Below are 25530 nucleotides of genomic sequence, written 5' to 3' on the forward strand. Positions count from 1 at the left end.
ACTGGGTCAAGGCCACCAAAAATTGTAAGTTTGGGTTTCATCCTGGTTCAAGGGGGGGGCGGTGCTAGCAGAAGATTCTTGCTGAATTACCCCCACTCCCACCCCAGGCCCAGCAAGACCACGTTTGTGCCATCTGAAGATGGCAGTGAGCTTCTGGGCATCGCCATCAGTTCGTGGGGTTCTAGTCTGTGTTCAGGATTTCAAGTTACCCAAAATGTAGTAGCCTCCAAAGACACTCCCAGTAGAAAATGGGAGAGCAGTGCCTTCCTGGTATGGTTCTTCCCCTGCAAGAGTTGCTCTGCGACTTCATAGAACTGTAGAATTCAAAGGGGTCCCCAAGGGACATCTAGTCCAACCATCTGCAATGCAGGAACTGCAACTACATCGTGAGCTGCTTGGCCGCCATCATCACCTCTTCCTGCACAGGACAGCCTGCAGCACCCGGTCCCGGATCTTCTTCGTCCGCACCCCATAAATGATGGGGTTCAGGGTGGGCGGAACCACCAGGTAAACGTTGGCGATGAAGATGTGCACGGCGTGAGGGACATTGTGGCCAAAGCGGTGGGTGAGGAAGGAGAAGACGGCCGTGGTGTAGAAGACAAGGATGACGCAGATGTGGGAGCTGCAGGTCCCCAGCGCCTTGAGACCAGCCTCCTTGGAGGGCAGGCGGCAGACCGTGCGCAGGATCAGGGCATAGGACAGGCTGATGAAGCACACGTCGAAGCCCCCAATCAGGAAGGCCAGGCTCAGGCTGTAGCCCCTGCTGGCCGCTGTGTCCGCGCAAGCCAGCTTGACCAGAGCCATGAACTCACAATAGCTGTGGGCAATGACCTTGGACTTGCAGAAAGGCAGGCGGCCCACCAGGAAGGGGTGCGGGAAGAAGAGGACCACCCCCCGGACCACGACAGCCAGCCCGATCTTGGCCACCACGGCGTTGGTGAGGACGGTGGCGTGGCGCAGAGGGTTGCAGATGGCCACGTAGCGGTCATAGGCCATGGCCAGGAAGAAGCCGGACTCCATGGCCGTGAAGGAGTGGATGAAGAACATCTGGGCCAGGCAGGCGCTGAAGTTGATGGGCTGCCTGCCAAACCAGAAGATGGCCAGCAGCTTGGGCAGGGTGGAGGAGGAGAGGACCAGGTCGGTGAGGGACAGCATGCAGAGGAAGAGGTACATGGGCTCATGCAGGCTGGGCTCCGTCTTGACCATCAAGAGGAGGGACAAGTTCCCCAGCAAGGCCATGAAGTACATGGAGCAGAAGGGGATGGAGAGCCAGGCCTGCAGGGACTCCAGCCCTGGGATGCCCAGGAGGGTGAAGGGGCCTGGAGCGCTGGCGGTGGCATTGCGAAAAGTGCCAGGCAGCATCATGGATCAGGGCCAGGGGCATCTTTGGGCGGCACAGCTGGGTCAGCCGAGGAGGAGACCCTGGGGAGAAACAAAGCACAGGGTAGTCTCTGGTTAGGGTGTTGCTAGCATTTGTGCCTTATTTATCAGACAATGTATTTTACAAAAAATAAATTTTAGTAGTGGGGGGGAAAAACCTATGTAATGTAATGTAATGTAACAGCTGCAAAATCTTGTGACTCCAACTAAGGTTACAGAAACACTGAATAATTGCCTTGTTGATTTGTTAGCTCCCTTTAAAATTCAGCATGTCTGTGTCATAAGTAGTGGGGGGTTGGGGGGGGGAGTTGGAGGTTGTTTCACTGTTGCTTTGCTGAATGTGGAGGCTCCAAGAACACGCTGCCTGGAGGAGTTTGTGAGGACAGACAAACCGGCAACTTACGCACTGCTGCAAAGGAGCTTTGAAAGCAAGAAGCAAAAAATCCTCTCTTGGGCTCAAGGGAGAGAAACGCATTGCATTGGACTTGATATGCATAAATACTACGACTGCTTGTTAATAATTGTCATCCTGCAAGAAAAGTCATATTCAAAATTTTGTGTGTGGTGTCTGCTTCATCAGGAGGTGAAACGGCTGCATCACTCTGCATGTGTTTCAAAGCTGCAATGGATCCTCAGAGCTGCACATTTGCCAGGCACCTGAGTGATCTGCCTTCCTCTGAAAGCCAGGAGAGCTGCTGGAGATCTGGCTCACCAGCATCTGCATAAGCAGCAAATGCAATTCCCATCAGCACCGGCAGCTGATATGCAGGGTCTGGGCTGCTAGTAGCTGACCAGGAGCAAGACCCTGGGGTGATAGGAAGCGCTTGATGAAAATGTGGAAAAGACATATTCCATGCTGGTAATCCTTAGGAAAGTCACGGGAAATACAACATCTGATATCCTAATGCCATTATACGGCTGGAGGATTGGGAGGCTGGTCTGGAAGATCTCTGTGGGTCCCTTCCAAGTTTGTGACTTTGCATCTGTGCGCTTAGAATCGAGTAGAAGGAACCTGCTGAACTGCTCCCCCCTGTCTCTTTGCAAGATAAATGGCTTTAGCTGGCCCAGCTACCTACTGATAAGGGAAAATCCTGGGGTGAGGGTTTGCTCCACTCCCCAGCTCATTGTGGTGCCACTCCCTGCGAGTCTCTCCTGGTCAGCTAAAGAAGGAGTCTCCAGCCAAGTTAAAGAAGCAAACAGCGGTCAGTAGACCTGATCTTTATTTGTTGCAACGAGGTTCAAACACACAAAGAGTAGGAACCCAGAGCAGGGGTTGCGTGAACTTTTAAGACTTTCCCCCCTTCCCCATAACACACTTCCAGCTGCATCATCAATACATCACAAATATGTCACAAAAGAGGAGTGTTTGGCAAGCAGAAACATCTGCTCATCACCCACCCCTGTCTATAACCCTGGTTCCTGACATCTTTTAACTACCCTCTTCCCCAAAGACAAATGAAAGTATTTACACACACCCCTAGCTGTAGGGCTTCCCTGTGTTTCTCCTTTGAAAATATCAGGATCCAATCCACCATTCCGAAGGGTTTCTGCCCTTGATCGCCTCCTGCCTCCTATTGTGAGGCCAAGTTCACGCCTAATGGAGGGGCAAGGAGTAGTGACCTTATGTTTAAGGGATGATGGAGGCAGGGGGAGCCTAGGATTCCCCTCTTCCAGAGGAGTCATTAGCGATTATTTGATTCTATATTGGATAGTCAGAGAAAACAGTAAGATACATGGAATCTGCTTATTGCTACAATTTTACAAAGAAGCTTTTCTGAGCTTCTTTGCTGTTGTGGATGTCTAGTTCCTGTGTCAATGGTCATCGTCCTGGCCTTAGTTTGAGGCTGTGGTGAGGACTTGGGATTTTGGGGGAGTCGTTTAACTGCCCCCTCCTTCCTGGTTTTAACACTACTCACAGAAACACCTGCAGAACACAACATGCACCAGGAGACTTCGTTTGGTCAGAATCGAGTATACTCTTCTAGGTAAAGGTAAAGGGACCCCTGCCAAATTAGGTCCACTTGTGGCCAACTCTGGGGTTGCGGCGCTCATCTCGCTTTATTGGCCGAGGGAGCCGGCGTACAGCTTCTGGGTCATGTGGCCAGCATGACTAAGCCGCTTCTGGCGAACCAGAGCAGCGCACGGAAATGCCGTTTACCTTCCCACCAGAGCGGTACCTATTTATCTACTTGCACTTTGATGTGCTTTTGAACTGCTAGGTTGGCAGGAGCAGGGACTGAGCAACAGGAGCTCACCCCGTCGTGGGGATTCGAACCGCCGACCTTCTGATCGGCAAGTCCTAGGCTCTGTGGTTTAACCCACAGCGCCACCCGCGTCCCTATACTCTTCTAGAGTTAACACTAAGTACATAACGTCTGGAAAATGAGCCACCAGAGCTGCTAGAGGGCCTTGAAATTTGTGTCTGGGGGCTTTCTAGACTTGTCTACCCATTTATTATCTGAAACCAAAGGAGCATATTGGTTGCCAGATAATATTTATTTCAAGCCTTCCACCCCACTGCTTTGGCTCCAGCACAGAGCAAGCCGGTCTCTGTGTCTCCAGCTCCAGCTCAGCTAACGCACAACTCTCTCTGGCTCTTGCTCTCCTACCTAGCAGCCAGATGAGATGGAGACAGCACCCCCCCCCATAGCCTGGGTTGCCCCATCCCTTAGCTGCAGCTCTTGCATCCCAGCTATTCTTTTGGGATGATGTGGAGGACACTCAAGTGGCCAGAGAAGGTCCTTGTCTTACCGAGAAGCTTCTCTGAGCAGTCCAGCCACGCAAATCCTCTGATCGATTCTAACCCTCCCTGGTTACAGAACCCCCAAGAATTAGCAGGGACTCAGGTCATCATCACCCAGACAGATCCTCCAAACGCACAACATTATTTCTGCAGCCACTGTCCCTGCCAGGCTCTTGACCCCTCCTCACAACAGCAAGATGTGACCAGTGCTGCCCCCAGACTTACCTGGAGTTGGAGCCGGGGAGGCAGGAGGATTGCTTCCCCATTGCAGGAGCTATGTGCTTGGGATCCCCGCTTGCAAAAGTGTGCCAGGGTTAGGAGGCATGTCGTTTATATCCCATCCTGCCTAACCCCCTCCACCTGATCCTACAGGTCCACAGCCCGTCCCTGGCCTCATGGGACTCGCTACATGCCCAACACAAAGAGGCCCAGGGGGGTGGACCATTTGAGCAAAAGACCTCACAGCCTTCCTTCCTTCCCCTGCCATCCCCCGAGGGGACAGGATGCCAAGCACTAGGGAGGCAGCACTGGGCATGCATGTTGTTTAAGTGCTCTTGTCAGTGCTTTTTTTCTTAGAAAAAATGTTTAGGGGTACTCTCATTTTGACTCAAGAAAATCACCATTTTAGAGCTCAAATCTGGGAAAATAAATACAGTAAATGGACAAAAGTACAAAGATTCACACAATGTTTAGGGGTCTGCGTACCCCTGCATACCCCCAGAAAAAAGCACTGGCTCTTGTTATATTTACAGTATTGAAACATGGTTTGTTGTGTATTGTTATGTTCACTGTTGTTCTCCTATGCTATTATGAAATTGTTGCAATAATCTATTGTTTTGCTAGATTATCATGACATTGTTTTTGCAGTGTTTGCTTGCAATGTGTTCCTGCTTTCTTTGTTGTAAGTCGCTTTGTGTGTGGAAAAGTGGCATGCAAATAAAATGAAAGAACGAATGTGTTGTCTTGGGAAAGCAGAGAAGCAGGAGCAGAAGAAAACTCAAGCCTTCCCACAGTGATTAGGTTAAAAAGTCTGTTCCAGACTCTGTTTCTTAAGGCAAGGCCATCGCATTGGAGAAGATCCTCAACAGACAGACTCTCTTCTGAGCTGACCGAGAGGCTGCTCTGCTGGAAGCAATTCCTACTTCTTATGTTCAGAGCAGCTGAGAGGCACAGAACAGACCTTGCGGCTGCCTGGTCTCAGGGACCGTGGTGCGGAGGGCTGCGCTGAGGATGAATGGTGGGAGACTCCCCCTGCTCCAGATCCGAATCCTGCATCTTCCCAGGAGCAGGAGGACAGTGTAGATTTAGAACAGTGGTTTGCAGAGGGACAAAATTCAGAAGGCAGAAGTTGGGAAAGACTATATGGGGAACAGCTAGAAGCAGCACTAGGAGAGAGAGGGTTAAGAGATTCCCAGTCTCTGGAAAGCAATCCTGCCCTCAGCCCAAGGTCAAGAAAAGCTCAGAGAGTGGCAGAACAGAAAGCACTCAAAGTTCTTTTGTGAATAAAACGACCTGGGCAGGAGGGTGGACAGGAATTATTATTCTACGCACTCCTCCCAGAGTCTTGCTGGTCAAGCGTCTGTGTGTATTCTATTAATCAGAGTCTAATTCCTTCCTTTCCTTTGGGAATGCCACACCAGCACCCAAAGTCTAGAAGTCAGGATGTTTCCCTTCCTGGTTCTGGTACATGAGGCCGCTGCAGGCTTTCCTGTCATCATTTTGGAAACATCATGTCACCTGAATAACACGACAGCTGGCAGGATGCGGCAGTCAAGATGTTTTGGACGACAACTCCCATGACCCTCAGCCAGCACAGTCATACATCATGGCACTATTAGATTTTAGCTTCTGGTGGCGCTGTGGTCTAAAAGAAGAGCCTAGGACTTGCCGATCAGAAGGTTGGCGGTTCGAATCCCCGCGACGGGGTGAGCTCCCGTTGCTCCGTCCTTGCTCCTGCCCACCTAGCAGTTCGAAAGCATGTCCAAGTGCAAGTAGATAAATAGGTACTGCTCCAGCGGGAAGGTAAATGGCATTTCTGTGCGCTGCTCTGGTTCGCCAGAAGCGGCTTAGTCCTGCTGGCCACATGACCCAGAAGCTGTACGCCGGCTACCTTGGCCAATAAAGCGAGATAAGCGCCACAACCCCAGAGTCGGCCACAACCGGACCTAATGGTCAGGGGTCCCTTTACCTTTACCTGTTAGGAATTTCTAAAGTCTGGTTCAGATTGTCCCCAGCAAGACAGAACAGGCTGTTGCTCCAGGGTTCCCATACTTTTCATCTTGTGTTATTTTGCCCCTTTCCATTTGTTTGAGCTTCTCTGACAGCTCTCAGCTGTTTCCTTCTCTTTGTCCCAGCCTTTGGCTTCCCAGCATAGATCTGGCGGTTAAAGGCTCAGAACCCCCATGGGCCACCCTGCTACGGCCAGCCCCACATCAAAATGCTGTGGGTCATAAGAACATGAGGAGACCCTGCTGGATCAGGCCGATGACCCATCTCGCCCTGCGTCCTGCTCTCACAGTGGCCAGTCAGATGCCGATTTGCAGGATTAACTGGGGCCCAGAAGCATCGCTGCCTCCAACTGTGGAGGGCAGAGCAGAGCAGAGCCCTCCTGGCCAGTAGCCATTGATAGTCCTCTTTTCCTCCTCCGTGAATTTGCCCCTATACGTTGGTGGCCATCACTGGCTCCTGTGGGAGGGAGTTCCGCAGTTTAACTCTGTGCTGTGTGAAGAAAGACTTCCTTTTATCTGTCCTGGATCTCCCAGCATCCAGCTTCATTGTCTGCCCACGAGTTCCAGTGCTAGGAGAGAGGGAGGGAAACTTTACTCTGCCTCTTTCCTCCATGCTGGAGGTTCAAGGTGCTGGTCTTGACCTTTAAAGCCCTTTGTGGCTTAGGGCCCTCGTATCTACAGGACCGCCTCTCCTGGTCTGCCCCGCAGAGGACCTTAAGGTCCATGAATAACCATAGTTTAGAGGTCTCGGGCCCTAAGGAAGTCAGACTATCCTCCCCCAGGGCCAGGGCCTTCTCAGTGGTGGCTCCGACCTGGTGGAATGCTCTGTCCCAGGAGACCAGGGCCCTTCAGGATTTAACCTCCTTCCACCGGGCCTGTAAGACAGAGCTATTCCACCTGGCCTTTAATTTGAATTCAGCCTGATCTTTTATTCCCCTTCCTCCCCTCTTTATGAAGATTCCCCGCTCTGAGACCCCACAGCTAATTCTCCCCTGATCTCCTCGCTGGCCCAAATAGGACTAACTTAGCCAGCTAGCCCTGGGGGTCATCTAATGTTTATTGGATGGATTTCCCCCCTAAATTGATTTTTGAATTCTGAATTTATTGTTATTCACGTTTTATACCGTATTTTATGCTATTTTTTGTTGCATCAATTAAGTGTTTTAAATTTGTTGTTAGCCGCCCTGAGCCCGGTTTTTGAACCGGGAAGGCCGGGGTATAAATAAAAATGTATTATTATTATTATTATGCCAGGCATCATTTGATAGGCTTCTGCCGTGTCACCTCTTCCCACCTGGGGCCTTCCTGGAAGGCAAAGGGGAGTCTGATCCTTAGCAGAGCTAATATTCTGCTCCCAGCCCAGCCCAGGGACGGACTCCTGCTGCTCTGCTCCCCAGGGGCTTCTGACGCTGGCCGAGAGGCTCTGTGGAGCTGAAGATAAGCCAGGCCGACTGGCTGCCCCTGTCACTTGGCGGGGCGACTCCCTGATGCAGGCTGCAGAGTGAGGTTACTTGTTCGGCTGGGATTCCTGCACTGCAGGGGGTTGGAGTGGACGATCCTTGGGGTCCCTGCCAATTCCGTGATTCCGGCTGGCTGCCGGGGGGACTTGACCACCTTCTCCAGAAGTCAGACTGGACCAAGGAGAGGCCCCAGGAGTGGAAGCCCAAGGAAATGACCTCAATTCACGGGGCTCCATCTCACCTGCAAAATCTACAGGGGAGCAACTGGAAGCTGCCACAAATTATCTCAGCGTGGGGTGGAAATCTTGCTTTCTTCCATGGACAGTGACACATAGGTGAGAACCGTCATGCTCTGCATTTTTGGGGGGGTACCTACCAGAAGCTGGCTGGCAAGGATTCAAGTGGCAGCTGCCCACCAGGACATCAAAGAGGGCCAGCGTGGTGTAGTGGTTAAGAGCGGTGGACTCGTAATCTGGGGAACCGGGTTCACGTCTCCGCTCCTCCACCTGCAGCTGCTGGGTGACCTTGGGCCAGTCACACTTCTTTGAAGTCCCTCAGCCTCACTCACCTCACAGAGTGTTTGTTGTGGGGGAGGAAGGGAAAAGGAGATGGTTAGCTGCTTTGAGACTCCTTAGGGTAGTGATAAAGCGGGATATCAGATCCAAAATCTTCCTCAGAAGTGCTAAAGCATCTTCATGTTCAGATCAGTGGTTCCCAAAATGGGGGGGGGGGGATTGCCAGGAGGCCAGGGGGCGGCAGGCGGCTCTGGAGGTGTAAATGACTATCAGGCTTTGAAAAGCTGGAATCACTGCATCAAGCAGTCTCAACTGGATTTTGAATACACCCACAATTAATTGTTACTGGTTTGAATTTGACTGTGTTATTCTCTTCCTAGCAGGTTGTGCAAACCGCAAATCTGAATAGTGTTTTTAATAGGGTGTCAAGGGGGGGGGGTGGAGATGAGTTTATGGAACTGAGAGGGTGGTGGCAATAACAATTTTGGGAACTGCTACACCAGGTGATTTTTGAAGAAAGAGAAAGGGTTGTATCCTGATACCCAGATAGCATATGCCATTTTTATTCATCTTCCTGAACCTTATTTCCTTTGTGATGGGGACACGCTTGATAAAAGCTCCTTCAATCTATTGCTGTTATTAATTATCCAAGAATTTAGTCACAAATGCTTCACAACTCATACATGACGTAATAAATATGTCTTCCTCTAAGGCACTGCAAGAGTCTGGTTTTCACCACGGTTCTCCTACCCTTCCATCCTCACGACCATCTTGGGATGTCAGTGAGATGGTGGGGAAGAACCTTAACTAAGGCCACCGTCCGCAGCAGGACACATGCCTGGCTAGTGGCTAGTGACAGCCTTCTCCTCCATGAAGAACCAAGGAGACAGGGGGACCTTGGGCCAGTCAGTCCCTGCTCCTCTCCTCCCTCGCAGGGGTGTGGGATAACAGGAGGACAAAGAGAACCTGCATGCTCCCCTGAGCTATTTTTGAGAGAGGTTGTAACTGAACTTCTTTCTTCTTTGGAGATCACTTGTAGCCAAGTAAGATTGTCTTCCATGAACACGGTCTTAGCTGTGTGTCCGTAAGGGACTGTGGAGGCCAATTATGGATCCACACGTCCTTCCACAGTGGGGACATTGGTTTCTGGGTGAGAGTTGATCCCGGTGGGGGGTTGCCATTGAACTCTAACAACGAAACCCTCCCCTTCGGATCCTGCTGCCTCTCTTGAGGCATCTGCCATGTTGCAAGCGATTCCTCTTCATGCCTTCACTTTCTCCCTTGCAGTTTTTCCTTGCCATCGCAGATGCTGCCACCGCACTGCCTTGCTTCTTCCGCCACCCCAGGCGGGAGCAGAGAGAAGCGGCAAGAGCCCCCGGGCCCAGCATGCAGCCTCCTGCCTCCAACCTCTCCCTCTTCAGTCCGTCCGCCTTCCTCCTGCTGGGCATCCCTGGGCTGGAGTCGCTCCACACCTGGCTGGCTCTGCCCTTCTTCTCCATGTACCTGATGGCCATCCTTGGGAACTGCAGCATCCTCTTGCTCATCAAGACTGACCCGAGGCTCCACCAGCCCATGTACCTCTTCCTCTGCATGCTGTCCTTCACCGACCTGGTCCTCTCCACCTCCGCCCTGCCCAAGATGCTGGCCATCTTCTGGTTCAGAGCTGGACACATCGGCTTCAGCGCCTGCCTGGCCCAGATGTTCTTCATCCACTCCTTCACAGCCATGGAGTCCGGCTTCTTCCTGGCCATGGCCTTTGACCGCTACGTGGCCATTTGTAAACCCCTGAGGCACAGCAGCATCCTCACCGGTGCCCGCATTGCCACGATCGGTGGGGTGGTGGTGGCCCGGGGGGTGGTGTTCTTCTCCCCACACCCCTTCCTGGTGGGGCAGCTGCCTTTCTGCAAAAGCAAAGTCATCGCCCACAGTTACTGCGAGTTCATGGCTGTGGTCAAGCTGGCCTGTGCGGACACAGCTGTCACAAAAGCATACAGCCTGACGGTGGCCTCACTTATTGGAGCCCTGGATGTCCTCTTCATTGCGCTGTCCTATGGCCTGATCCTGCGCACTGTCTGCCGCCTGCCCTCTAAACAGGCCGGTCTCAAGGCGCTGGGCACCTGTGGATCCCACATCTGCGTCATCCTTGTTTTTTACACCACAGCTGTCTTCACGTTCCTCACCCATCGCTTCAGTCACGGCAGCATCCCCCGTCATGTGCACATCGTCATCGCCAATGTCTACCTTCTGGTGCCCCCAACTCTGAACCCCATCATCTATGGAGTGAGGACAAAGCAGATCCGCGAGCGGGTGCTGCGGGGGCTCCACTTTCGGAAGAGTGTCTGATGACCCTGTCCCCAGCCAGGCCCCCTGGATGTCCAGCTGCTGCAAACAGGGTGCCTTTGACTGCTGACAACTCTGGGAGCTATTTGCATAATTATTTGTAAGACAAGGGAAGCATTGCAGGGAGAGTGAGGTGTGGACTATGTCTGAATCACAAGGTTCCCTGGAGCCATTGCTCATGGCCACTATAACGATCTCTGGCAGGCAAGCAGCCTGATGAGCAGCACAGACTCTCCATCAGTTTTATGTAAGTTTATTTACGAGAAAAAACACATACAGAGGATGGCGTTCTGCCAGCTCTCATTAACAGTAGCTGCTCAGTCTGGCTCACCATCCCTCCCCCAACAGGAAGGCGGCCAAAATCCCGCCTTTATTCTCCTTCCCTTCCTTTGCTCTCTGAGCTTTGCCAGTCTCCTCGTTTGGGAACTGAACGACTGGCCTGTCTCTTCCCCAGAAAACACAGCCTCAGACTCTGGCTTATCTGATGGTCGCCTGGCAACACTTTGGCCGACTTCCAACTCTTCCTCCCCTTGGGAGCAAACAGCTTCTTCCCTGGGAAGGAGGGGGACCGGGCTGTCCTCTCTAAACTCAGACAGACGGCTCTCATCTGCAGAGTTGGCCCCTTGCTCACTCAGCTCAGTTTCTGAGGCTGACTCTTCCGCTGCACTTTGGGGGGCCACATTCCTGACAGGCACCAATAGCCCTCTCCTCTCCACAAATTTGCCCAATCACCTAAGTTAATGGCCACTGGCAAATCCGGTGGCAGCAAATGCCCCCAATAACTTGTGATGTGGCATGTGAAGAAGAAGCTGTTATTTTAGAGATGAGTGCATCTGTCCGGTCTCTCTTAGTGGGCAGCCTTGTGGCATCCAGTGGGCCACTGGTGGTCAACACAGCAGGGGGGCTTCGTACATTCAGCTTCTCTGAGAGCTTTTTGCTTCCACTGATTTGGCTTCCAGATGGGAGCTCAAAGGAAATAATACTTTGTGGCCAGCCCCTCTGGGTGCAGTTGCTGTGATCACCACCAGGAGCTAGACCTGGGTTCAAATCCCAGCTCAGGCATAAGAGACAGCCATTCCTTGAGGCAGGGAGCCCGGGACTTGCATCTTCTCACTTCCTGCAGACTTCCTGCTTCTGTGTGTGGTTTGCACCCCAAGGAAGGAGGCTGTGCTCCTGGCCATCCTCACAGAGGGCAGATTCCACCAGCCAGTGGATCTGCTCCTAGCCACACTTCCCCTGTGATAGAGGGATGGCTCGACCATCCCTCAGATCTTCTGGCTTTGCCACCTGGGCTTGCTGATCAATGGGGAGCAGGCAGCCTGAACAGATAACTCAAGTTCTGGCCTGTCTGCTCTGGCTGCCCATTTGTTTCCATCGTGAATATGTACACAGGTCAACAAATACCTCCATCGTGGACCTCTGGTTTCTGGGACTTAGAGTGGGGGGGGGAGGGCCTATTGGGGGCAGGGAAGAGTAGCATTGGTGCAAATGTATCCCACCAATTATTATTATTTTTTTTTAAGATATTTTTATTAAACAATTTTTTATATAACAGAAACAAGACATACATAAACAAACATTCAACAATAATAAAACAAAAAACACGTACCACTTCATAACCCAATTTCTAAACCTTTCTTCCTCGACCTCCTCTTACTTCCCGTTTCTGTATTCCAAATTCTTACAGTTTTTCAGCGAAATCTTACCTTATTTTGTTATAAATTTATGCTAATCACCCTTATTCTCTTTATCATAATCATTACTAATAGTAACCATTTATTTTAGTCCAACATCATTCTAACTGTCTCCAATTTTATAATATTTCTTTAAATAGTCCTTAAACTTTTTCCATTCTTCTTCCGCCGCTTCTCTTCCCTGGTCTCGGATTCTGCTCGTCATCTCTGCCAGGCTCATATAGTCCATCACCTTCATCTGCCATTCTTCCAGTGTGGGTAGATCCTGTGTCTTCCAGTACTTTGCGATGAGTATTCTAGCTGCTGTTGTAGCATACATAAAGAAGGTTGTATCTGTCCTTAGCACCCCCTGGCCGACAATACCCAAGAGAAAGGCCTCTGGTTTCTTGGGGAAAGTATATTTAAATACCTTTTTCAGTTCATTATAAATCATTTCCCAGAATGCCTTAATCTTCGGGCATGTCCACCAGAGGTGAAAGAATGTGCCCTCCTTTTCCTTACATTTCCAACATTTATTATCAGGCAAATGGTAGATCTTTGCAAGTTTGACTGGGGTTATGTACCACCTATAAATCATTTTCATTATGTTTTCTCTTAAGGCGTTACACGCCGTAAACTTCAACCCAGTGGTCCACAACTTTTCCCAGTCAACAAACATGATGTTATGACCAATGTCCTGAGCCCATGTAATCATAGTTGATTTAACCGTTTCATCTTGTGTGTTCCATTTCAGCAGCAGATTATACATTTTTGACAAGTTCTTAGTGCTGGATTCTAACAGTTCAGTCTCTAGTTTTGACTTTTCCACCTGGAAACCTATTTTTCTGTCTAATTTAAACACTTCATTTATTTGATGGTAATGTAACCAATCTCTCACCTTCTCTTTTAGTTTTTCGAAACTCTGCAATCTCAGTTTATCCCCTTCCTTTTCCAAGATTTCCCAATATCTTGGCCATTTCGACTCCATATTTAGCTTTTTCACTGCCTTAGCTTCCATTGGTGATAACCATCTTGGAGTCTTATTTTCCAACAAGTCCTTATATCTAACCCAGACATTCAGCAGTGCTTTTCTGACAATATGGTTTTTGAAACTTTTATGCGCTTTAACCTTGTCATACCACAAATATGCATGCCACCCAAAAATGTTATTAAATCCTTCCAAATCCAAAATGTCTGTGTTTTCAAGAAGCAGCCATTCTTTAAGCCAGCAGAAAGCTGCCGCTTCATAGTACAATTTAAAGTCTGGCAGGGCAAACCCCCCTCTTTCCTTTGAATCCGTTAATATCTTAAATTTTATTCTGGGCTTCTTGCCCTGCCAGACAAATTTAGATATATCTTTCTGCCACTTCTTGAAACAGTCCATTTTATCCATTATCTGCAATGCTTGAAACAAAAACAACATTCTTGGCAATACATTCATTTTTATAACTGCAATTCGACCTAACAAGGAAAGCTTCAAGTTTGACCATGTCTCTAGGTCTTTTTTCACTTCTGTCCAAGTTTTTTCATAATTGTCTTTAAATAAATTCACATTCTTGGCTGTCATATTCACACCCAAATATTTCACTTTTTTAACCACAGTCAACCCCGTCTCATTCTGAAACCTTTCTTTTTCAGTCTGTGTTAAATTTTTCTCCAACACCTTAGTCTTTAACTTATTCAATTTAAATCCTGCCAATTGACCAAACTCTTGGATTATTTCCAAAACTCTTTTCGTACTAGCTTCTGGCTCCTGTAATGTAAGTACCAGGTCATCTGCAAATGCTCTCAATTTGTATTGTTTAACTCCGACCTGAATCCCTTTAACCAACTGGTCCCTCCTGATCATATTAAGCAAAACCTCCAGGACCGATATAAAAAGTAAGGGGGAAATAGGGCACCCCTGTCGTGTCCCTTTTTCAATCTTGAACTCTTCTGTTACCACATTATTTACAATTAATTTTGCTTTCTGTTCAAAGTATATTGCACCTATACCATTTTCAAACCCTTGGCCTACCCCCATCCCCCGGAGGTTCTTCAACATAAAACTCCAAGAAATGTTGTCAAAGGCTTTCTCGGCATCCACAAATATCAAAACAGCCTTAGTGTTTATATTCACTTCCAACTTCTCCAAAATGTCAATTATATTCCTTACATTATCCGACAAATGCCTTTTCGGGAGAAAGCCCGCTTGGTCCCCATGAATCTCCTCCATCAAAACTCTTTTCAGTCTCTTTGCTAAAACATCAGCAAAGATTTTGTAATCCACATTTAGTAAGGAGATGGGTCGGTAGTTCTTAAGTTGGGTCTTTTCAGTCTCTGTCTTTGGTATAAGTGTAATGTAAGCCTCTCTCCACGTATCGGGTGCCCTTTTCCCCTTCATAATCTCGTTGCAGACTTCCTTCATACATGTTTTTTGTTTTGTTTTTGTTTTTGTATGTTTATGTTTGTTGTATTGTGTTTATATGGAAAAATAAAAATATTTAAAAAAAAAAAAAAAACAAAGGTTGTATAAGCCCTTCCTTCAAGACTTTGTAATATTTGGAAGTCAGTCCATCTGGTCCAGGTGATTTGCCCAACGTCATGTTTTGAATGGCATCTTCTATTTCCTGTGTTGATATCTCCTGATTCAAAATTATCTTGCTTTCCTGCGAAATCTTTTTCAGCCCATTTTTCTCGAGGAATTTGTATCCCACCAATTATTGCCCACTAGCATGGATGGGGTGAAAGAGGAGAGCGCAAAATATGGTCTGAAGCTCAACATCAAAAAAAAACCTGGCAAATAGAAGGGGAAGAAATGGAGCAGTGAGAGATTTTACTTTCTTGGGCTCCATGATCACTGCAGATGGTGACAGCAGCCACGAAATTAAAAGACGCCTGCTTCTTGGGAGAAAAGCAAAGATAAACCTAGACAGCACTTAAAAAGCAGAGACATCACCTTGCCAACAAAGATCCGTATAGTTAAAGCTCTGGTTTTCCCAGTAGTGCTGTATGGAAGTGAGAGCTGGACCATAAAGAAGGCTGATCACCGAAGAATTGATGCTTTTGAATTCTGGTGCTGGAGGAGACTCTTGAGAGTCCCATGGACTGCAAGAAGATCCAACCTCTCCATTCTGAAGGAAATCAGTCCCGAATGCTCACTGGAAAGACAGATCCTGAAGCTGAGGCTCCAAGACTTTGGCCACCTCATGAGAAGAGAAGACTCCCTGGAAAAGACCCTGATGCTGGGAAAGATGGAGGGCACAAGGAGAAGGGGACAACAGAGGACGAGATGGTGGGACAGTGTTCTCGAAGCTACCAGCATGAGTTTGACCAAACTGCGGAAGGCAGTGGAAGACAGAAGTGCCTGGCGTGCTCTGGTCCAGGGGGTCACGAAGAGTTGGACACAACTAAACAACTAAACAGCAAAGAGTGGGTGGGAAACATCAAGATAGATTAGATGAGAGGCATCACATGGAGAGTGCCTGTGTTTGAGCAAAGGCTCTCAATTGTGCACATAGGAGCAGCAATTCATGGGCGCAGGATTCGTTCCCCAAACTGGGTACAGCCATGCACTGATGGGGGCAAAACTGGCAAGACCAGCCAGCAAAGGAATCTACAGGCTGCCATGAGCAGTTACATGGAAAACTTATTTGTTTTATTTCACTTTATTTATTAAATTTGTAAACTTTCGTGTTGTGAACCGCCCTGAGATCTATGGGTATAAAACGGTATACAAACGATCTCAGGGCAGCTGAGGGCGGCAATGCTTCTGAATCCCAGTTGCTGGAAGCCACAGAGGGCTCACGTGCACAGATCCTGCTCACAGGTTTCCCACAGTGGGCAGGTGTTCAGCCACAGTCAGAACAGGGTGCAGGATTACATTTTTCTGTTGTTTATTTCTGTAGATCAGTGAAGTAGGCATAACTTGATGTAAAATATACTCCTCAGTGAACCATTTTAACCCTAGAACTTGAATGCGACCTGAAAGGCATGGCTAAATAGTCTGACCTCTCGATACCTAAAGTAAAGACCATCACACTCTTCCTGGGTTACCAGTTTAATTATCACTTCCTGTAAGAGAGAACTGGGTTCCGCACACAGACAATAGCATCTTTTACCCAAGGTAAAGTCGTGATTCAGGAAACTTACAGAGAACCAGTTAGTCATTTCTCACAAAGTCCATGTCCTCTCAAACTGATAATGCAGGTGAGCTGCCGGCCAGCTCTGTGGAGGCTCCTTTTATTGACACAATATGCAAACCCAGGCAGATACATTTTGGGCTGTGACCTTTACACATCTTCCAGTCCCGAGATCGTGGGGTGGTACAAAGCTATTTTGGCACCTGTTTCCACCACGTCATTTTCCGCTTGCACAATGTGTGACAAAGGAGACAAAGGTCTCAGAGACAAAGGTCACAGACAGGACATGGCAGACTACTGAGACCGCAAAAGGTTAGACAGAGGGCAAGATGTTCAGACAGCTGTGGCCTTATCTGTGAGGGGGAGTATGCTCCGCACCCCAAGGTCACACGTGCAGACAGCTGAGGCTGCCTGTGGGAAGGGAGTGTGCTCCGCACCCAGCGATCATTCCTACAATTCATAATGTGTGCATGTTTAATTCCAGCAGAAGATCTTAAACCTCTTGGGAGTGTGTGTGGGGGGTCATACACCCACCTCGCAACATGGTTGGGGGGGGCTCCTCCCTTTCCACTGAGGCACCAATGGATTTGGCAGGATCTTAAAAGAGCTATGTGTCTTTTCCTGCTGCTACATAAAATCTTGAGCCTAAGAGAGAAAAGGGGTGCAACGCAGCACCTCTTACAAACAATAAAAGACGTGACCCTCAAAATGTGACAGGAATTTCTGGCCCTGCTTTTTTGAATGAGAATCAAAAGGTGCTGCACAAAAACACCCATTTGGAGAACAAGAACTGCAGGATCCTCCTGTGCTGGTCCTCGGTCCAGATGCCGTAGATGCCAAGGTTGAGCACCGGGGGCAAAGTGACTTAGAGCCTCTCTCTCGGCTCTTGCCTTGGTTCTTTTCACTTCCAGTCAAGGCAAAAGGGAATCCTTGGAGCAGATCCCACCGCAAACCACCCATTAATAAGGAGAGGACTCTCCCTGCTAACGACCTCAATTAAATATGGCGGATCCCCATAGAGGATGCCCAGTCAACAAAAGACTATCACGGAGCCCAGACTATGTGGCTTGTGGGAGTGGCGAAGCTGCTTGCTCCGTCACCGGGGGTGGAGAACAGGTGGGGGCACGGCTGGCACACACCGGGAGTGTGGCAAGCCGCCTGCAGGGGTGTGGCGCACATCCTGGGGGCATGGTGAGCTGCCTGTGGGGTTTGGCGTGCATCCCAGGGGTGTGGCATGCCGCCCACAGGGGCGGGGCAACCGGTGCGGTGGAGGGCTGCGTGTCGGGGGGCAGCTGCGATGGTACCCCCCAATGGTGTTGGGGTGGTCCGCTCTCTCCGCCCCCCTTCCTCCACCAGTGGCTTGTGGGGGTCTTGCGTGAGGGAAAACATAGTGATGTAGAATGTCAGACAGGAGTTCATCCAACGAGAAAAGTTTTAGTAACAAAAAGAAGAGGTCTGTGAGACAAAGTTGGGTCAGGAGATGCATTCTTTCAGGTAAAAGTCAACTTATTACTGAAACATGGTATTACAGGCACAGCTTCTCTTAAACTTCAGTTGCTAAAAACCATGTGTTACACTTCAGGTTTCCAGAATAGGTGGTAAACGGCTCAACTCTGTTTCTGTCACTTCACTCTCATTCCTTAGTTATCACAGTGAAACACTTTTGACACAGCACAGCTTCCTTCACAGCTTAATATTTTGGAGACCAAAGAGAAGGAACATGTTCCCACATCTTCTCCCTCCAGCTTAACTCCCATCTGAATACTCTCTCCAGACCCTCAACATGGTCTCCCGATCTAAGCTGTGAGGCTCCTTCCTCTGGCTGGACAGATATTCTCCCCTGAGAGGATGTCCCTCTCAGATCAGGGCTTTGCACCAGATGAGTCTTGGGGTCCCTTCCAACTCTGCAATTCTCTGTTTCTGTGAAGGAGGGACTCCTCTTGCTCCTCCTTTGGGCATGGCGGTGCTGAGGAGGATCTCTCCTGGGACCTTGCGCCAGGGAGCCCTGACCCTCCTGCAAAATCTGCCTGCTTCTGCAGCTTCCTTCTGAGGTGACTCCTTCCCTCACGCCAGTGACATTGATCCCCTGAGTGATCCCTGATCCCTCACAGGACTCTCTCATGCACAGGAGTTCCAGTGGAGAGCAGCTGGCAGAGTCTGGGAGGTGCGCGTCCTTGGAGATGCCAGTGCAGAGGGCACATGGGCACTTAAAGTCACCCCAGCAGCAGCAGCAGCAGCAGAGTCGGGCAGCCTGACCAAGACTGAGACACTGAGCGGGAGCCTCAGAATTGGCTGGGATGTGGAGGTGGCCTATGGGCAGCAGGTAAGCCTGGGAGGGAGGCCGGAAGGGCTGGGGCAGGCTCACGTCTCAGAGAAAGAGGCCAAGGAAGAACAGAATCACAGAATGGGAGAACTGGAGGGGATCCCCCAGGGTCACCAAACCAGCCCCTGCCATGCAGCGATCGCAGCTAAATGCTCCCTGGCAGGTGGCCACCCATCTTCCCCTTAAAGGCCTCCAAGGAAGGAAAGCCCACCCCCTTCCGAGAGAGTCTGTTCCACCACCCAACAGCTCCTGTCTTCAGAAAGCGATGTGTAATGTTCAGTCAGAATCTCCTTTCTGGTAGATAGAAGCCATCAGTTTGAGTTCTCCCCTCTGGAGCAGCAGAAGACAAGCTTGCTCCATCTTCCAGGGCTCTTCAGATACTTGAAGACGGCTCTCAGGTCACCTCATCTTCTCTTGTCCGGGCATCCCCAACTCTCCCCCCCCCCCTCGTCACAAGGATTGGTTTCCAGACCCCTGAACACCCTTCCCACAAACCTTCCAGTAGTTGCTCAATATGTTCCTTAAACTGGACACAGGACTCCAGGTGGAGTAAAATACCTAAACACTTCTGAGCCCTCAGCCTTCAACGAAATCGAGCTCAGAGCAGGGTGGAAGCACCATAAGACGCCCCACTTGAAACCGTCAAGATCTCCTCATGGGTGTAGCCAGGATTTAGGTTAGGGGAGAGGACATCCCTCGCCATCATCCTCTGTCAGATTCAGAATGAAATGCCTCAACAACAGTTGTTTTAAATTGATTTCTTTTCGCCCCAAGTGCTCAGAGAATCCTGTCAAAACCTTTCTACAATTTTTCCTTTGTACTTGATTTAGGGGGGAGCAGCTGCCCCCCCACGCCAGCTGGCAATGTCCATGGATCTCAATCCCATGCCCATCCCCCACCCCGAATCAAGTCTCTTGATAGTTGCTAGCCAGGATGATGTCTCTTAGAATCATAGAATCATAGAATCATAGAGTTGGAAGAGACCACAAGGGCCATCGAGTCCAACCCCCTGCCAAGCAGGAAACACCATCAGAGCACTCCTGACATATGGTTGTCAAGCCTCTGCTTAAAGACCTCCAAAGAAGGAGACTCCACCACACTCCTTGGCAGCAAATTCCACTGTCGAACAGCTCTTACTGTCAGGAAGTTCTTCCTAATGTTTAGGTGGAATCTTCTTTCTTGTAGTTTGGATCCATTGCTCCGTGTCCGCTTCTCTGGAGCAGCAGAAAACAACCTTTCTCCCTCCTCTATGTGACATCCTTTTATATATTTGAACATGGCTATCATATCACCCCTTAACCTCCTCTTCTCCAGGCTAAACATGCCCAGCTCCCTTAGCCGTTCCTCATAAGGCATCGTTTCCAGGCCTTTGACCATTTTGGTTGCCCTCCTCTGGACACGTTCCAGTTTGTCAGTGTCCTTCTTGAACTGTGGTGCCCAGAACTGGACACAGTACTCCAGGTGAGGTCTGACCAGAGCAGAATACAGTGGCACTATTACTTCCCTTGATCTAGATGCTATACTCCTATTGATGCAGCCCAGAATTGCATTGGCTTTTTTAGCTGCCGCGTCACACTGTTGGCTCATGTCAAGTTTGTGGTCAACCAAGACTCCTAGATCCTTTTCACATGTACTGCTCTCAAGCCAGGTGTCACCCATCTTGTATTTGTGCCTCTCATTTTTTTTGCCCAGGTGCAATACTTTACATTTCTCCCTGTTAAAATTCATCTTGTTTGTTTTGGCCCAGTTCTCTAATCTGTCAAGGTCGTTTTGAAGTGTGATCCTGTCCTCTGGGGTGTTAGCCACCCCTCCCAGTTTGGTGTCATCTGCAAATTTGATCAGGATGCCCTTGAGTCCATCATCCAAGTCGTTGATAAAGATGTTGAATAAGACCGGGCCCAAGACAGAACCCTGTGGCACCCCACTAGTCACTCTTCTCCAGGATGAAGAGGAACCATTGATGAGCACCCTTTGGGTTCGGTCAGTCAGCCAGTTACAAATCCACTGAGTGGTAGCATAGTCAAGACCGCATTTTACCAGCTTCTTTACAAGAATATCATGGGGCACCTTGTCAAATGCCTTGCTGAAATCAAGGTAGGCTACATCCTTTGGAGTCTTCTCTGACTCCAGTCAGGACGTCAGAGGCAGCCATGCTTCTGAAGCCAGTGGCTGGACGCCACAGAAGGAGAGAGTTGTTCTTGTGCTCGGATCCTACCTGTGGGTTCCCCGCAATGGGCATCTGGGTGCCGCTGTGAGAACAGAATGCTGGGCTAGATGGGTCCCCTTTGGCCTGGTCTGGCAGCCTCTCCCAGCTTCTCTCACCATCCATTCTCCGATTTGCTTTTCCCAGGTGTCTGGAGCTGCCGTGGCGATGACGACCGTGGGCAACATCAGCCTCCGGCCCCTCACCTTCCTCCTGACTGGCATCCCTGGGCTGGAAGCCTCCCAGCACTGGCTCTCCATCCCTCTCTGCTCCATGTATGTCCTGGCTCTGCTGGGGAACGCCTTGCTCCTGGGGGTCATCAAGCTGGAGCCCAGCCTCCATGAGCCCATGTACCTCTTCCTGGCTGCCTTGGCCGTCACGGACCTGGTCCTCTCCACCACCACCCTGCCCCAGATGCTGGCCATCCTGTGGCTAGGGCCCTGCACAATCAGCTTCCACGCCTGCCTGGCCCAGATGTTCCTCATCCATGCCTTCTCCTCCATGGAGTCAGGCATCCTGGTGGCCATGGCCCTGGACCGCTACGTGGCCATCTGCCTTCCCCTGAGACACTCGGCCATCTGGCGGACGTCCACTGTGGCCAAGGCGGTGCTGCTGATCTTCCTCCGGGGTCTGATCCTCATCGCTCCCTTTGGCCTGCTCCTCCAGAGGCTGCCTTTCTGCGGCCACAGGGTCATCCTCCATGCCTACTGCGAGCACATGGCGGTGGTTAAGCTGGCGTGCGCAGACACCACTGTGAACAGGATGTATGGCCTCTTTGTGGCCCTTTCTGTGGTGGGCATGGACGTCCTCTCCATCGCTCTCTCCTACACCCTGATCCTGCGCGCCGTCTTCCGCCTGCCCTCCACTCAGGAGCGGCTGAAGGCTCTCAGCACCTGTGCTTCCCATGGCTGCGTGATCCTCATCTTCTACATCCCGGGGCTCTTCTCCTTCCTCACCCACCGCTTTGGCCACAGGGTCCCCCACCAGGTCCACATCCTCCTGGCCACCCTGTACCTCTTGGTGCCGCCCATGCTCAACCCCATCGTGTATGGGGTGAAAACGAAGCCAATCCGAAGCAGGGTGGCCATGGTCTTCTACGGGAGGGTGGCTTGAGGTCTGGGGGGAACGATCTGGGAGGGTGGGCTGCCCCCAACAGCCTTTGCAGCAGCGGAAGGCCGTCCCTGAACCACACTGGCTAAGACGACTCTGTGCCCCCCACCCACAGGATCCAGAAAAGGCAGAGGCACTTTCTCAGTCTTCGTGTCCTGGGAAAAGGCAGAGTTTCTTGTCAGGATGGTTCGGTCCTTGGAGCACATCTGATGGGTTTTTCCCCAAAGGACTGCATGACCTGCAACGCGGAAGAGGAGAGAGTTCAGAGTAAGTCATCCCTCCAAAAATGGGGGGAAAGGGGGATACTGGTCCAGCTGGGCAAAGGAAGACTAGCTCCTAGAACTTCCATGAACCTTTGCAAAAGACGACTTGTTCGTTGTTGTTGTTGTTTAGTCGTTTAGTCGTGTCCAACTCTTCGTGACTCCATGGACCAGGCACTCCTGTCTTCCACTGCCTCCCGCAGTTTGGTCAAACTCATGCTGGTAGCTTCGAGAACACTGTCCAACCATTTCGTCCTCTGTCGTCCCCTTCTCCTTGTGCCCTCCATCTTCCCCAACATCAGGGTCTTTTCCATTTTTTAAAAAAATAATAATAATTTTTATTAAGCGACCAATCAAATCAAATCAAATCACATCACATCACATAAATTCTGAATTACAAAGCTGAATTTTAAATTTTTGTTGGGGTGACCCATATTTCAAGTTCCAAAGGGGGATTCCGATCATCTTCCTGCTGCTGCGTTAATATCCACAAATCTGTCCAAATAATGTTCATAATTCTATCCAGTCTTATCTTGCTGTTTCCACATCTCATCTTGTTCGTATATTTTTCTTTTTTTTTATGAGCTCTTCTGATAATCTCCTTAAGCAAGTAAACACCAATTATAATCCTGTGTGAATTTTTTCCGTTCATCCAGTCATCATATCCAGATGGTTTCCATATATCATCACTTTCATAAATAACAGCACTCTTTCCATCATTAATCTCGCAAGTCTGTCGCATTTTAGTCACACTGAGGAGGATCACCCACAATATGAAAACAGACCTTTCCTCCTCCCAGACATAAATTTTTCGACGGAACTTGCCAAGATGGCGACGATATTTTTTGCTGCGTCATTCCAAAGCTCCTATGCTTTCCACAGTCTTCTTAAAACATGCTTTGGTTAGAAAATTATCTCCACACAGCCTTAAATCCACAGCTTAAGTCATTTAAACGGCATTTCTGACTTGTGACTTGTGTGGGGGGGGATTCTTGGTTAATCACATAGAGAAAAGAAAGGAAAGTTTTCCCCCCCCTCCCCCATCCAGTCCCGTTGCCGAACATACCGAGCATTAGTGTGTCTTCTCATGATTTATTCTTGTTCCTCCGACCCGTCTTGTTTATCAGAGATCTCTTCAGTTAGTAGTCTTTACTCCCCCTTCTTCCTTGAAATATGTGCATTAGCTTCCTTCTAATTGTTTCTTTTGAAGTTCCTGCAGCTAGGGACGCAGATCAGAGACAGCGTCCAGGAGCGCCGAAATCCACACAAGGGCTTTCTGCCTAGTGCCCCCACCCCCACAAAATTCGGGGGTGGTATAGGGCACAGCAGGCAAGGGCAGTCCCCCCCACACCCTTGGGGGGCCCGGGAGGCTGTTTACTCCCATCGCAGCCTCTTAATTACCTCGCGTGGGTCAGAGAGATGTTATTGTCAGCCATCTTCCGATGCGCCCCTAGTGGCCACCAGCATCAGGGTCTTTTCCAGGGAGTCTTCTCTTCTCATGAGGTGGCCAAAGTATTGGAGCCTCAGCTTCACGATCTGTCAAGGAAGGAGAGTCCACCAGCCAAGAGCCAAAGCCCCCCCCAAAAGGGACCGAGGGAGATACTCAGAGCCCTGCCAAGAGCCAAAGGTCCCCCCCAAAAGGGACCGAGGCCATTCTTCGGTGATCAGCCTTCTTTATGGTCCAGCTCTCACTTCCATACATCACTACTGGACGACTTGTTCACTTCCCATTAAATAAGGATTCTGAAAGGCTGACGCACCACCAGAGCTTTGCTCTCCAGACTGAGCCCTTTGCCTCGCCTGGGTCAGAGCAGGATGCGGCTTGAGGAGGGAGTCCCTTCTGGAAGAGCTCCTTCAGGTTGCACTTCCAGGCATGGATTCCTGGAGTCAGAATTGTAGAGCTGGAAAGAGACCCGAGGGTCATCTAGTCCAACCCCCTGCAACGCAGGAGTCATGGGTGAAGAATCCCTTACAGGTGGCCATCCAACTTCTGCTTAAAAGCCTCCAAGGAAGGAGAGTCCATCACCGTCCCAGAGAGAGGGGCCATCAGAAAGTTCTTCCTGATGTTTAGCCTGAATCTCCTTTCCTGCCCTCCCCTCTGGAGCAGCAGAAGACAAGCTTGGTCCCTCTGGCAGCCCTTGAGATATTGGAAGATGGCTCTCCTCTCAGTCTCCTCTTCTCCAGGCCAAACATACCCAACTGCCTCAACCGTTCCTCATCAGGCTTGGTCTCCAGACCCTTGATCCTCCTGGTCGCCCTCCTCTGCTGGCCTTCCAGCTGCTCAGTACCCTTCCTGAACCAGACAAAGGTCTCTCTGATCTCAAAAGGATATTAGATTAATTCAAGGAGGAGGAGCCAGTGTAATGGCTGGACTAGGACATGGGTTCGAATCCCCACTCAGCCATGAAGGTCACTGGGTGCCCTTGGAGTCAGCCCCCCTCCCTCGCAGGGTCGTTGTGAAGAGGAAATGGGGAGGAGGAAAACCATGTAAGCCACCTTGAGATCCTCGAAAGACCAAGGTGGTATATAAATATAATAAATTAAAAAATATAAATTAAAAAATAAAATGGAGAGCTTCCATATTCAGGAGGTGTGTATGTCTGAATACTCCTTGCTGTGTCTCTATGTGGGGGGGGGGGGACAACAGAAAAGGGGCTGCAGCCTGAATGCACGAGCCGAGTGTGGTGTAGTGGTTAAGAGCAGTAGACTCGTAATCTGGGGAACCGGGTTCACTTCCCCACTCTTCCACATGCAGCTGCTGGGTGACCTTGGGCTAGTCACACTTCTCTGAAGTCTCTCAGCCCCACTCACCTCACAGAGTGTTTGTTGTGGGGGAGGAAGGGAAAGGAGAACGTTAGCCACTTTGAGACTCCTTAGGGTAGTGATAAAGCGGGATATCAAATCCAAACTACTACTACTACTACTACTACTACTCTTCTTCTTCTTCTTCTTCTTCTTCTTTTCCATCTGACTTGTGAGCTTATTGATTTCATCTGTGGTCTTTCCTGCTACTAGCAAGTCATCAACAATGACTAGGAGCATTAGATATTTGTCACCTGTGTGAGAAGTGTGACTAGCCCAAGGTCACCCAGCAGCTGCAGGTGGAAGAGTGGGGAAGTGAACCCGGTTCCCCAGTTTACGAGACCACTGCTCTTAACCACTACACCACACTGG

At 49.9% G+C, this 25530-nt stretch overlaps 4 protein-coding genes across 9 annotated transcripts in view; 2 read left to right on the forward strand and 2 right to left on the reverse strand.

Moving 5' to 3' along the window:
• Nucleotides 1–25530, reverse strand: part of LOC310760704 (uncharacterized protein) — a 395412-nt gene that overhangs the window by 23765 nt on the left and 346117 nt on the right. The gene's annotated exons all lie outside the window — the stretch shown is intronic.
• Nucleotides 409–1365, reverse strand: LOC310761856 (olfactory receptor 52P1-like; the record flags this gene model as incomplete). Its single annotated transcript, XM_083612053.1, has 1 exon — nt 409–1365. The coding sequence occupies one exon, from the start codon at nt 1363–1365 to the stop codon at nt 409–411; it is 957 nt and encodes a 318-aa protein (XP_083468179.1).
• On the forward strand, nt 9590–10669 carry LOC310761857 (olfactory receptor 52K2-like; the record flags this gene model as incomplete). The annotated part of the gene is made up of 1 exon (XM_083612054.1): nt 9590–10669. One exon carries the CDS (start codon nt 9590–9592, stop codon nt 10667–10669), a length of 1080 nt encoding a protein of 359 aa, XP_083468180.1.
• Nucleotides 21155–22099, forward strand: LOC310760891 (olfactory receptor 52L1-like; the record flags this gene model as incomplete). Its single annotated transcript, XM_083610108.1, has 1 exon — nt 21155–22099. One exon carries the CDS (start codon nt 21155–21157, stop codon nt 22097–22099), a length of 945 nt encoding a protein of 314 aa, XP_083466234.1.

This window comes from Podarcis filfolensis (genome assembly GCF_964270895.1).
Source record: "Podarcis filfolensis genome assembly, chromosome: 4".
NCBI classification, from domain to species: Eukaryota; Metazoa; Chordata; class Lepidosauria; order Squamata; family Lacertidae; genus Podarcis; species Podarcis filfolensis.